Source organism: Conger conger, chromosome 5, assembly GCF_963514075.1.
Source record: "Conger conger chromosome 5, fConCon1.1, whole genome shotgun sequence".
Lineage (NCBI taxonomy): Eukaryota > Metazoa > Chordata > Actinopteri > Anguilliformes > Congridae > Conger > Conger conger.
The window spans coordinates 50,163,350-50,178,449 of NC_083764.1; the positions used below are offsets into that span (position 1 = coordinate 50,163,350).

The window sequence follows — 15,100 nt, forward strand, 5'->3', positions numbered from 1 at the left end:
GCACCCTGCTCCTGCTGAATGGCTGAAGCTAAGCTGGTGTGGGCATGCTTAGTACTTGGATGGCAGACCTCCTGCGAAAACTAAGTTGCTGCTGGAAGGGGTGTTGGTTGACAGGTAGGGGGATCTTCCCTCTGGTCAAATAAACCCCAATGCCCCAGATCAATGACTGGGAGACTGTGCTGTAGGATATGCCTTCTTTCAGATGAAATGTTAAACCAAGGTCCTGACTCGCTGTAGTCAGTAAAGATCCCATGACACTCATCGCAAAGAGTCGGGGGTTCCCTGATGTTGACCAAAGGAGAAAATGGCAAGATGGAGGAAGGGAGCTACTTTGCATTCCTTAACTATTGTTCAACTACTTTTGGCATGGTACCATTAATACATTAATACATGACAAGGTATTGGTGTTTGTATTTAACCTGAATGAAAGGTATTTTTCTTAATACCTTTAGAAATTGAGAGGTTTCTCCACAAATTTGTGGATTTATAAATGTGTTAAAGCAGCCTCTGTTTATGTGAGTTGAGGAGACTTGCAACGCAAGATCCAATCGTTGTCCTTAATACTATTGTCCCATGAAGAAAATGCACAGCTGGCCATTCCCACATAGTGCTTAACATCCCCACTTAACGCATAGAAACATTGAAATGCTACATTGCCTTGTCTTGGTAATGTGCATCTTTTCTGTTCTCTTGTCACCTCATTCCACAACAATGGATGGCTCCTGCTCACCCGGACTTTATAAATAATTAATCATAAATTCATAAAATGTTGGATGGTTCCTCCTTGAGGTACAATTTAGTGAAAAATATCATGCCCTACTGAAGGTGAGGAACAGGGTGTTAAAGGGGAGGTGACATGTTTGACACACCCCGGCAACTAAGTGCCTGTTCCCACTTCACACTGAGTGCATTCTTTTAACCAGTTCACGGTGAGAGACAACACTGTTCATCTGCAACAAGGCAAAAGTCATAAATATTTCAGTGAGCTTTTAATGCCCCTGAACTATTTAAATCAACAGCCACAGAGTGCACTTTGCAAAGTATGATTTAAACACTGCAGTCTATGCAGAACCAGGTTGATGGAATCTAGGTATATCTTCCACTAAGGTCTGAGCTAATTAATTCATCTTAATCATGAAAATCCTCCACTGACTTTCTGTCTAGTTGCATGATAGAGACAGATGTAAATAGGGAAGCAAAGTACCTGAAATCTAAAGGATATAGAGAGCGCCTTCATATGTTGTGGTATTATTATAACTGTTAGTGTTTGTTCTATATGGTAATATTTTAGGACTTGGAAGGGTGCAGAGTGAAGCAACTTACAAGACAAGCACATGCTCTGTGAAATGTATTCTTTTCATGTTCAGACTGGGGAATTGATAGAAAAAGTAGTATATTCCCAAATGCCTTTTGCATTTGACACTTTGATGCATAAATAACATTTTAAACTTATTGGTGTCACATACAGATACCTTGAGGGGACAGATGAAGAAGAATAATAAGGTGATATATTTGAGTAATTATTGCTAGGCTAGCATTGCAGCCTTGAATATATAGATTCTTATGTTCATGACATGTACATTATGCGCTGTGGATGTGTGACAGCTGGAACCTTGCATGTAGTACAGTTGAACATTAAACGTCAACATAACACATTCATGTGTGCTGGTACTGGTGTAAGAGGCTGTAATGGATAATCTTTGTTGTAGGACTTCCAAGGTTATTATAATGTAAAATATCACTTATGCCTACTTCTTTTATGCAGTGTGTTTCATCCGAGTACAGAATGTGAAAGTAAGGCAAATGTTTGTGTGTACCCTACTCTGACACTTTTAAGGGTTTGATTCTTTGTTGTGAGATAATGTGACACTTCTCTTCAGATGGAAAGATGAAAAAGTACAGGGCCTGGTTCAATGAATGAGAGTAGGAAACTAAAGGCAGCATTACTGAGGCATAAGACATGAGACAGCTCTGCCTTCAAAAGCTTTTACAGCCTGCTGAAGTCAGTCTGCCTTGCTCATAGCACTGCTTTTTATTTTTTAATTTTTATTTCAGTTGTAGATTGCAATCCCCTGCACTCTACAAGAGTAGTTGGACTCTTTAAAATTTAGGTTTTGATATTTTTCCCCTTTACATTTTATTTTATTGTTTTCATTTCATCACACTCTAGTGAAGACATATTGTGGTGAATAATTTTTTGTATTATTTTCATACATTTTTAATAGTCCCAAATTGAAGGCAGTTATATGAATAATTTGCTATTGTGTTTATTTTGAATGATTGTGTTATTGTGTTTAATCATGGTAACAAAAATACTTATTATACTGGGCACAGTTGGAGAACTTGGTATTGGTCATTGAGGACCATGGACCTGATAAATGAAGGAGTACCTTGATGGAGGTCATGTTTTGTGTTGCTTGTTCTGTCCAAGCCTTTGTCGAAACTATTTTCTAAAACATGAAAGGCTTCAGAAAGTTCTTCAACATGAAGGGAAGATGGGTGCTCTATCCCAGCTGGCCTTGTGGTTGTCCTCACAGTACAGGCACAGATGGTTGGGGGAGTTGGGACAAACAATGACACAGTGAGCCATTCTGAAAGGTTGCAGTGCCCCTCTCACGAACACGCACACAGGCGTGCGCCTACACATATACAAACACACAAATGAACAGATAGACAAACATACACAGATGCGCATGCGCAGGTACATAGGGCACACACACACTAATGTGCTCACACACATTTTTGATAATGCATGGCGCTAAAAGAGCAGTGCTAATCTCTTGTGTCTGTGTGTGTGTGTTTTTATGTCCTGTAGATGTACATCACATGCACTGTGAAGAACAAAGGCACCAGGCTGGCTAAGCCCGCTCTGTCTCTGGGCCTGCTGTGTCTAGCCTTCCTGACTGGAATAAACAGAGTGGTAGAGTACAGGAACCACTGGTCTGATGTCATCGCCGGCTTCATCATAGGAGGAGCTATAGCAACATTCATGGTAAGGAATTTGATCATCTTCAGAGATCTATCAACAAAGTCATAATGTAGACACCATTTTGTCCATTTAAACATCTTGATATTCACTTCACTGGATTCATTCACCTACACAGACAGTAACAAGTTCTGGAAAATGGAAATGTTTATCATATCCTTTGACCTCTTTGTGTTAATTGCTTTTGGTGAATGAATGGTACTTTAACTGCACAACAGTTTTTTTTACAAAAGCTAAGAAGCATTTTTTGATAATGATAAAGTTTGATGAAGTTATGTTTTGAAAGCTCAGACAGTGAGGACAACAGCGCTCATTGTTTTGACAAAAAATGCATTCAATTTTCCGAAAATCTTGGGATATATTTCTCGCTCACACTCAACCTCCAAAAACACTGTGCAAATGTGCCCAATTTGCAAATGTTTGCACACTCCATTTCAAAACTTATACACTTGTGTTCAAAACCAAACATACAGCCTAAAATTCAAGCAGATGTAAATTTGCTAAGCCAAAAATATTATATTAAAATGCACTCAAAACCCTACAAAAGGTTTTTATAATGGTTTTATAGACATACTGATTCAGTTGGAGACCGGACCATCAATAAAAAGGGGAACTCTGAGACGGGTGCGTGGGGGGTTGGACCCAAAATGCACAAATCAGAAACAGGGGTGTAATAAAGTCCCATCAGGGCTTTATTCAGGGAGTGTCCAGTGAGCGTAAAAAAACGTCAAAAAACAAGCAATGTTCATACACGTAAAATCCAGCCAAAACCAAAGTACAGTACCGAGGGAGAAGGCAGTCTCGTAATCGGTACACCATGCAAAAAGTCCGGGAGCCAGGAAAGCTGTCAGAAGTACAGGCGGGCAAGAGGCAGGCTCAGGGTCGATGACGGCACAAGAGTCAAGACCGAAGTCTGCTCCGCGGGGCAAAAGCACAAAGACAGCAGGCAAAGTCGTGGTACAGGCAGGCAATGGTCAACAAAACAGAAGTCAATAATCTTTGGTCAATAAACAGGCTTGGATCGTAACAGGTAGACAATTAGCTTGAGAGCAGCATGAGAAAGGAAATCAAGTGTGGAGGATTGACAAGTTAACAAGGTAATTAGTAATCATTAGTAATAAACGTATCCTGCCCTAGCGTTAGTAAATGACATGCACAAGAAACGTAAGGTAACATGAACACATGGTTAGAATGTCAGTATTACCCAATCCTGATCTAAAGTTAGTAGATTAGTAAGAAGACAAGGGAAATTGAAACAATTAGGGTGTGAGTGACAGAAAGGGAGAGAGAGAAAGCAGGAATGCAAGGTTTGCAGAAAGACACGAAAAAGTGTATGCTAAACAATGAACAGAATCACATAACATGAAACAAACATAAATCATGACATAACAAGTTTGCGAAATTATGACAATAAACTATATAACATGACATGGCAAGACTATGAGACGTAACAAGAAATAAAACATAAAAACATGGTGAGACTAGACTAACATAATACGTGACATGACAATAACATAACTAATGAATGCAGGGTGCTATTCCAACAGGGAACGGGGGCCGAACAGCTGGATATATCAGTTGAAGATTGCCGGGGATGGATCAGGCATGAGGTTCTTTCCCCAGTGTTTAGCAAGAGAGGGCATAAGGTGTGATGTTGAAGAGAACGTGACCAAATAAAATAGACTTCTCCTTTTCACTGGAAACATCAATTTTACTGGATTAGAGTATGCCAATAAAACCTGGACTGCAGCATTTCTGTCATCCCTGCTGCATATACTGTGGCACATCCCACACAATAAAGGTGTGCCATTCTGCTTTGTAATGGAAAGCTTGTAAAAAATCAAAGAACAAAGTAATCCTTTAACAAAATGACAAAAACAAAAGAAAAACTAAAGAGCACGACATTAGTCAGTACATCAAAGACTGACAGAAGAAATAAAAGTGTGTCAACTGTAATGCCACTCGTTCTTAGTGTTTTTCAGATCATTGTGCTATGATTGACAAAGTATTGTTGTTGGAAGAAAAATAGTGCTGTAGAATGATTTTATTTTGAGTCATGTTTGCAGTGTTTTGGTAGTGCGTTTTGGGCAAACTGCATGTTGAAGTGTTGAAAAATGCTTGTTAGCGATTGTAAAAAAAAAAATTGTAATACACAAATGATATATAAACAGCCTTGCACAGCCAATCAGTGACTTTAAAACAACCAATGTGATAATTTTCCTTTCAGCCTCCTATAAGCTGTGAGCTTAGGGCCATGGTAGATGATGAATACTCGCAGTATTTTTTTATACTTTTCTTTCACTGAAGAGGAAGGGAGATTAGCATCTTGTTGACCCAGTAACTGTGTATCCCTGTGCTTGATCTGGCTCAGAAAGGCATGTGCGGGACCCCAGGGCCTCTTTGCCGCCAAATGGACCGGGAGACCGCCACATCAAGGGGCACAGTAATTAGTTACACCATTAATTAATTAGGTCAGAAACATTTTCCCGGAGTCAGTCTGATCATTAATCGTCTTTTGTTACGCTTCCATACCTTTAGCTGGACGCAACCTCATCGTGTCTTCGCAGTTCCTCTTAGTCAGTGTTTACACGATTAATTATTATGACACTTTATGTAACCCAGTTTCAAGTGTAGGGAAAAAAGAGAAAAGAAAAAAGAAGGGGGAGGAATAGAGAAAATGCAATACATGAACTGGTTTGACATCTGTAACTGTAGGGCAGCATGTATTTAACATTGACTGCGTCAAACAATGCATTATTCATGTACATGCATATGTCTGTGGAACACATGCGAGATAAGGCTGCAATCATCTCCTGACTCAGATAATGGACAGGGAAGGAAATGGGGAAAAGAATGTGTGTTGGACATCAATCCCGACCGCATCCGAACGGGGCACCAACGTCACTAGCAGTTAAGAAAAAATATAATAAACTGGAATGTAAGGGTACAGTACTGCATAGGGTGTGTGTGTGTTTGTACGTATGTGTCATGTATGCCAAATATTGTGCAACAGACTGTGTCCAGTATTTAAAAAGTTGTCAGAATGCCCAAAGGTTGTGCTGTGAGTTTCCATCTGCCATATAGGATGACTGAGTGAGAGTGATTTACAGTATATTTAAACATTGGGTGTTGTAACCCAGCTCTTATATTCAGTCCTCTTCCGCTGTTTAAAAAAAATATATTAAAAAAATAAAAAAATAATACTGAAATGATGTCAGTGATAAAATCTTAAACATCTGTCACAGTTCATAGGGTGGTTGTATTGTATGTATTATTAAGTGCTTATACCACTGCCACTTCTGTAAGAAAGATCACACGCATATACAAACAATGGGCTTCAGAATTATTGGCACCCTTGATAAATATCCGTGTTTTATTAAAATTGCATAGTGTTCTTTTAATTTGAACACCGCAAGTACTATACAATGTTCTCTTTGTGAATATCTTGCAATTACCATTTACCTGATGGTGAAATACCATCTGTGCCTTCTGTGTTATTTGGCTTTTCCCATGTTGATGGTTCACAAAGGGATTTCGCATGCTTATTACATTTTTCATTGTTTGTTGGAATGATATGATATTCAATATAGTTCCTTAGAGATGAACTGAATTAAGTACATTTGTATTGCCAACTTAACTTTGATTCTACTTCCAATCATTGTTAAGGGTGCTAATAATTTTAGCACCTGTGGTTTTCTAGAAAAAATGTGATTACTAAATCAGAAACATTGAAACATGACAGTTGATGTATTGAAATGAAAGTATACGGTTTTTTCATATGTTTGAGCATAAAATATAAAAAAGTATATAATATATAATATATAAAATGTGTAATATATGAAACAATATCTAAAATATAAAAAAGCATAATTATCCATGTTGTTTATTATCTGCAGCTTTTCTTCTCCATTTTTATTAGGGGAGGCAATAATTATGGGACCCACTGAATACATATGTTTGAAACATCAAAAGCATCTCCATGTGCCTTTCGACATGACAAGATACTTAGTTTATTTTGTTTTACCACAGCATATCGATGTAAGCCTGCACCTCCCCATCACCAGTTGTAATGCCTGATCTGCTACCGATTCTGTTTTCCTTAAATAAAAAAACTCCCACAAATCCAAACCCACAGTGGCATATTTCTCAATAAAAGGCACACACTTTGGTGAAATATGCATCGTCTGAAGCAATTTGACGAAGTTCCAGAAAAACAAGCCCCTGGGAAATAAAAACATCTCCTTAAACAGTCAACGGTTATTGTATATGGTTATTACCAGTGATAAACAAACCTGGATTCTCCATTGCTCGACCACAGTCACTATACAAGCCTTCTTCTGTTATTGACATAAGCCTCAAAACCACTGACTTATCTATTTGCACACCTATGTATTTTGTAAATGTATACTGATTTAGTATTTTACTCTATTTATGTGATTGCTTATTGGTATAAGTGTAAGCGACATGGCTCAGGCAGTAAGAGCAGTCGTCTGGCAGTTGGAGGGTTGCCGGTTCGTTCCCCCGCCCGGGCTGTATCAAAGTGTCCCTGAGCATATGCTCCTGAAGAGCTGGTCGGCGCCTTGCGTGGCAGCCAATCGCTGTTGGTGTGTGAGTGTGTCTATGAATGGGTGAATGAGAAGCATTAATTGTACAGCGCTTTGGATAAAGGCGCTATATAAATGCCAACCGTTTACCATTTAAGTGCTAACAGATGTTGCGTAACACTTGTTACATTTGGTATATCTCCCATCCTTCATCCATCCGTTTGCCATTCTCTGCATTTTGAGTCAATGTTTTTTTGTTCAAGTCTTTTACAGAAGTCGTGTTAATTGTAGTAATGAATGAGTACCTGTGTGCTACTTTTTTATTGCTATGTTACTGTTTTTTTTTCAATATAAATGGGTAAACAGACCTGCACATCTTTTCCTTTTGAGAATATCTGTATATTATATTTGTATTTTGCCACTGACCATGTAGTGTTTTTCCACAGGATATTTTTTTCACAAATGAGAAGTGTCAGTTCTTCTGTTTGTATCAAGGCATTTAATTGCTTTAAAGATAAAATATTTAATTAGAAAGGAGTAACACTAAAAGACATTGGCTCAGACAACTTAAAATATGCTTTCTGCAACAGTCACCACATTTAGTAATCTGATATTAATTTCAGGCTTTGCACAAGGAATACAAATTAAATAGGTATAGTGACACAGTTTATATGTTTGCCTGAGTTACATGAAATTTATCAGGCAGAAAATGACCCATAAGATCTATAGCAGATAGCAGTCTAAGGGACCATAAACAAGCATCCCCACCAAAGTAACATACAAAATGCTGCAAATCAAGGTCATTCAACAAAAGTTACCACCAACAGTGTAACTATCATACCAAGACATCTACAACTTCAGGAACTACAATACAGAGACAAATACAAATGAAAAAGCCCTAGATTAAGGTAGGCTATAAAATACAAGGGCCTGAAAAACAAGTGACAATAGATATGGGAAGTATGCTCCTGTCTTAAATAGAGAGTCGAATGCAGGGAATGCATATTGCATCATCCCTTCAGCGCCTCGTATTTTAAAACCGCTCACAATGCTGGGGGCAGAAGGTTGAATTTGAATAGGGCATTAAGCATACAGAGGTTATTCAGGTAAAGGGATTGAGTGCACTGTGAAATAATGATGTGTCTACCCAATTCCCTGTTACTCCTCAAGGCTCTATAGCTAATGGGAGGAAAACAAAATGTCAAAAAAGGTCTCAGAAGAAACATTCTGGTTTTCTATGGACTTGAAGAGAAGCATGATTATGCAATATTGGCCTCTGTTATGCCTGGCTTTAAATGGATAGAATAGCTCTAGGAGGTACCCGTGATGTTGCTTATAGATCAGTCTTTCTCATATTTGAGAGCTGCAAGAGCCATCGCACAACAAAGGTTTACGTAAGCCTGATGTGCTGGGTTTGAGACAGCATGTCATGTAGTCTGTCTAGACCTGTGTTCTGGTGTTCAGGGACATGGGTTCAAGTCCCAGGGGCTGGCCTGTGGCACCCCAGGTAAACATTCTGTAATATCCAGGTGAATTGTGATCAGCGTCTGCCCGAACTACCAAACGGCAGGTCTGACCGTGAGAGTGGTTTGAAGTGGTTTGTGGCATTTTGTACATTGAGGATTCGTGTCAGTTTAACAGCTTGCGAAATGTGTTTGTCACACCTCTTTTGTCTCTGTGCCGTGAAAGGTGATGGGTGTGGTGCAGAGGTTCAAAGGGAAGCCCTTGCTCAGTGAAATCCCTGCTGAGGAGAGCCTGGACAGCTCGCCCATAATCGGCCACCCTCGGGAGGAGAACCCTCTGGAGAAGTACATAACTACCCAGGTACTGCCCGTGGCTCCTTAGATTCTCATACACATGAACTGTGCTTCACTGTATTGCCTCACATTACATTACATTACATTATTGGCATTTGGTCGACGCTCTTATCCAGAGCGAAGTACAGTTGATTAGACTAAGCAGGAGACAATCCTCCCCTGGAGCAATGCAGGGTTAAGGGCCTTGCTCAAGGGCCTAACGGCTTATTGTGGCTACACCAGGATTAGAACCACCAACCTTACGTGTCCCAGTCATTTACCTTAACCACTACGCTACAGGCCGCATTACTTATAAACTGCATGGTATGTGTATGTGTGGTCAGGTTTTAAAGGTGTTTGATGTTTGATGACAATTACATTTGTATGTTGTAGCAAGAGCAAGCACAACAAACACATGTCCAGCAGCTTATGTTGAAATTTTCAACATAATGTGTTGTGCACCACAGTCACATATCCCCAGTGTGAGTCGGACAGTTATACTTACATTACATTACATTACATTACATTATTGGCATTTGGCAGACGCTCTTATCCAGACAACAAAGCAAAAGTGACCAAACTTAACTATCCAAATACTGCTTACCTAGCCAACTAAAAATACCCAAACACTACGTAAATCACAAAGACAACAATTAAGGTTCACAGGGAGGTAGGGAGGGATGGGGAGAGGTGCTGCTTGAAGAGGTGCGTCTTCAGTTTGCGCTTGAAGGTGGGGAGAGATTCTTCAGTTCTGACCTCAACAGGGAGTTCGTTCCACCACCGTGGAGCCAGAACAGACAGTAGTCGTGAGCGTGAGGTGGAGGTTCGGAGAGGGGGAGGTGCCAAGCGACCTGTGGAGGCTGAACGAAGAGGTCTGGCAGGGGTGTAGGGTCTGATGATTTTTTGTAGGTAAGCTGGGGAAGACCCCTTAACTGCTTGGAAGGCTAGCACCAATTATTTGAATTTGATGCGAGCCATGACAGGCAGCCAGTGGAGGGAAGTAAGCAGGGGGGTGACGTGTGAGTATTTGGGAAGGTTGAAGACCAGACGAGCTGCTGCATTCAGGATAAGTTGGAGGGGTCTGATGGCGGACGCTGGGAGGCCAGCCAAGAGGGAATTGCAGTAGTCCAGGCGGGACAGGACCATTGCTTGGACCAGGAGCTGGGTCGAGTAGGGGGTGAGAAAGGGGCGGATTCTCCATATGTTGTGTAGGAAGAACCTGCATGACCGGGTCACCGCCACAATGTTCTCGGAAAGGGACAGTCTGCTGTCCATCACCACTCCGAGGTTCCTTGCACTGGGTGATGGCGTGAGTGTGGTATCCCCGAGGGAAATGGAGAGATCCAGATGGGGAGAGGTATTAGCAGGGATGAATATCATTTCAGTCTTACCTGGGTTGAGCTTTAGATGGTGGTTGTCCATCCAGCTCTTTATGTCACTCAGGCAAGCAGAGATACGGGCAGAAACCTGTTTATCAGATAGTGGGAACGAGATGAAGAGTTGGGTATCATCCGCATAGCAGTGGTAGGATAGCCCATGTGCAGTGATCACAGGGCCAAGGGAACAAGTGTAAAGAGAAAAAAGAAGCGGGTCTAGGACTGAGCCCTGGGGAACTCCTATGGCAAGGGGCCGAGGTGTCGATACCATACCAGCCCAGGCAACCTGGAAGGAGCGACCAGAGAGGTAGGACTCAATCCAGTCCAGGGCTGTGCCACAGATGCCCGTTGCTGACAGGATGGAGTGATCCACAGTGTCGAAGGCAGCAGAGAGATCTAGAAGAATGAGGACAGAGGAGAGGGAGGCTGCTCGGAGCGACTCACTGACGGAGAGGAGCGCGGTCTCTGTCAAGTGGCCCGATCTGAAGCCAGACTGATGGGGGTCTAGCAGGTTGTTGTTAGAAAAGAAAGAAGAAAGTTGAGTAGAAGCAGCTCGTTCTATGTTTTTAGAAAGAAAAGTAAGAAGATATACCGGGCGGTAGTTCTGGATGATGGAGGGATCCAGAGTAGGCTTTTTTAGCAGCGGAGTGCTTATACTTCAATAACATTTTACTGGAAAACCAATGTAAAACCTGAAATAATTAGCAATTCAGGTAATTATGTCAGTGTAATTTCACTGTACAATTTATATTAGTTTTCAGCTCTTCATTTCAGCTATTTCAGTCTTTCCTCAAAGAAGTACAAGTTGTGCTTTGAAGGCTATAAGACATGCAGTGTTTTCCCATAATGCCCGATTGGATTTCCATATGCTATATCTTTTATGTCAAAAATCCCATGCCACCAATACAATTCATAGATTTATACGTAATTGGATGGACTTGTGTCAGTGTCTTAAGATAAAAGAGCCTTGATTTATAATAAAACCATATTCAATTTGGGTTAAAAAAAAACATTTTGCCCTGGAATTTTAAAATTTGGATTGATCCGGGTCATATAGGGGTATCCATTATAGGGGTATCTATTAATTTAAGGGAAACCACCCTGTGATAGACTGCTTTTCTCTCTAGACAGTGTCTTGACATATTAATTTAATTGTGTGCTTGTCAATGACAAATATTGATTGAATACAGTCATGTACAGATGTTGATTGAATGCAGGCCGACATTTTGGGAACCTGAAGTCAACCTGCCTCTGCCACTGCCTCCCCAACACAATTCACGTTTTTCGAAGGGCACCCATATTGATTTGACAAATGATTTGGGAGAGCGAATTTGTTTTTTCTTATGAGGAGATCTGATAAGGGTTATATGGCAATAAGCATGCTGGAAAGACATTCCTGTAATGCATGGCTGCCTCTATTGCTGTTATACGTCATTTCAAGGCTGAATCATTAATCTTGTGGTGCTAGGTCTCCTCCTTAAAGGCACACGTACTGTATAAGGACCCATAGCTTAGCAGTGTTGTTCATGTTAATGAACAGAGCTAAAGCAAGGATTCAGGCAATATTTGTCCTTAATGGTACAATAGGTAAGATGTTTGTGCTAAAACATTGTTACAAGACCATTTTAAATCCCTTCATATCATTGAAAAGGGCTCACTGATGTGTTGACTCACCATCTACCTGTGTTCTTAGTCCTTAAATTCGGGTTTCAAAATATACAGTTGACGGACCCACACTCTGTATTAAAGCAAAAAAGCTGTACAATAATTCAAGCTAATTGGTTTGAGATTGGACACAATTGCCACAGCCAATTGTGTGGGTTCACCGACGGCGCGTTCACAGAGAAGGGGGAGGGATAAACAGTGTTGTGGTTTGAGGGTGTTCGTTGCAATTCCTCTCTTGACCGTTAACAGTTGAAATGACCTATTCTACCTTTAACTTTGACTTAACTCTTATATTTTTCATGATTGCTGAACCCAGGAAAGTGTGTTTGTGCATTAAAAGAAGGACACTGACCCGCCCTCCCTCCTCTCCTCAGACTCCCATCACCTTCGCCGAGGTCACATGACAGCGATAAGCCCCGGCACTGCGGACGCCATCGCTCTCCTCCGTCCGGTCCCCGTAGTTGGAGTGCAGCGCTAATCCCGTCGTTTGACATTTTCATTGCAGTACAGTATATCTGACCACATCAGTGTTACACGTCCTCTGTGCAGGAAATATGATGCATCGCCGTGACAGCACCTGCTTCTTCCCCCATTTATTACATGGATCATGTCCAAGACTGGGATACCCACAAAGACCCTATTTTTATACAAAAAAAAACTAAACTAAACTAAAAAAAACACCTTCTCATGGCTTATCCCTGCACATTGTGTTTCGTGGGCAAAATAAGTGGATTTAAATGTAGTTGACTGCACCGGCAAAGAAACATTGTGAAGTCTTTCCAAAGTTTTACTTTTTGTTGAAGTTCATGCATTTCACCATGGGTGTTTACGTGTTATTTTATTTTTATATGCACTTATTTATACCAATGTGCTGTAGAATTTATGAAAATGAAGAGGTAAAAATATGAAAATCACTGTCTTATTTAGTTTAGAACTCAACCAGGAAGAATGCACGCTCCATTTTATTTATTCTGTAAATGGCATTCTGGAGATGTTTTTCTGTTTTATATTTTTGATTTCTACATAAAATGATGGTTTGCTCGGACATTCCCACCAGTAGCTTTTAATGAATTGACTGAAATTCTGTGAGGAGCGCTCTAGAGGGTAAGTCATCATTATACATAAATGCGTTATTGATATGCCAGTGGAGGGGATGTGGTGTTTTTTGGATTGCCAGTAGATTAAAGCACTGCCTGTGTGGAGACCCTTATTCACTCTTGTTCACTCTGGAAAAGTGGTTGGATGAGAAGAGGCTGATTGGTCCAGGAAGCCATTTAACCCAGCTATTATGTAGAGATTTTATGACCGCTTTTACATTTGGAGTCAAATTGAGCCCAACAGCTGAAATAAACACAAAGATATTGTAATAGAAAAATGTCGACGTTTTGTGTGTCACCTTTGTATTGTCTTCCAAATTGCGAATCGGAAACATCTGTGAGAAACATCTCATTTTAGAGCCTAAGGAATAGTAAGCACATGTATGGGAATATGTCCCCAGAATCATTCAGACAGAACTCTGAGATTTGTGAATTGGTTGGTACAGGCCTTTGCATAGCATTATATCTATTGCATTTTTACTATTTAGTCCCACCAAATTAGAAAAATCACACAGTATCAATGGAACAAAGGTTAACTGGTAAAACTTAATAGGAGGGTTAAGGCTGTGACATCCTGAATGCTAAGCTCCCTTGCTCAACTCATTTTGGATTTCTCTTGGGAAATAACCATGGTCCTGGAAAGCCACATTGACTGCTGGGTCTTTTCAGCTCAAACCTCTGAAACCAGTTTAGACAAGAAACCAGGCGAGATGAATTAACTTAATCAGTGCTTGAATGGCTGTATAAATAATATACTTATCCTCATGTACAAATTAAAACCCCAGAAATGTGGTAGTTATTTCAGTTTTGCTTAATAATTGCAGTTATACTTTTTAAAATTTGCCCTCTGCAAAAATGTTTTAGAGTAAACCCCTGACACATTCTTTATTAATTATAAAGAAAATGGCACAGTGCTTAATACTTGCTATGGCTATTTTGTTTTCTTGTACAGATTTATGAGATAAATCTAATTACACTCAAGCTAAAATTGAAGTCTAATTTTTGTTTAGCGTGAACTAAGTGAACCTTTAAACAAAAGCAAATTCCAATAAACATGTTTTTTTGTTTTTTTTTAAAGATTGTAGATTAAATGGTGTTATTCCTTTCCCCTGGTGTTATTAGCTTTTAGGGTTTCCAAATACTGTGATATTTGAATTTCATTTGAAAGATTTCCTATGGCATAATGTGTGAGTGAGAGGCACACAGTATGCAGAAAAGTGGGGCAAGACAAGACAAGGCTCCAATCTCTGGCATATTTGATGCAGATGGAGAATGGGTTAAATGCACCAGACAATCAACAGTTCTGAGGGAATTCTAGGGAATTCCAGCAGATGACAAGTGAACGAAAGTGGACTGTGTAGAGGAAGGTTAAATTGAGTTTAAGATGTGGTATTGATTACCATTCCCATGCAAAACATGCAGGGATAGCTTTATTTGTCATTCCTATTCCAGTCCTGGTGTCTTTGTTGTGTAATGACTATACTTCAGATGTGTTTTGCTCTCTGTTTATTGAATATGGTTGATGGATGATATGTTTTACTGAAGTATAGTAGTCTACAAAAATGTGGGCACCCCTGGTCAAAAAGCCTTCTGCAATTAATATCTAATTGAACAGAAGTGAACCTGATCTCTAAGT

At 40.1% G+C, this 15,100-nt stretch overlaps 1 protein-coding gene across 1 annotated transcript in view; it reads left to right on the forward strand.

Moving 5' to 3' along the window:
- The window catches only part of plppr5a (phospholipid phosphatase related 5a), a 36,966-nt gene extending 23,554 nt beyond the window's left edge, over positions 1-13,412 (forward strand). Inside the window, exons 4-6 of the mRNA XM_061243277.1 lie at positions 2,816-2,992; positions 9,220-9,354; positions 12,742-13,412. Of these exons, the coding sequence (XP_061099261.1) occupies positions 2,816-2,992; positions 9,220-9,354; positions 12,742-12,771 (342 nt within the window). The 3' untranslated portion in view covers positions 12,772-13,412. The remainder of the gene's footprint in view (positions 1-2,815; positions 2,993-9,219; positions 9,355-12,741) is intronic.
- The last annotated feature ends 1,688 nt before the right edge of the window (positions 13,413-15,100 follow it).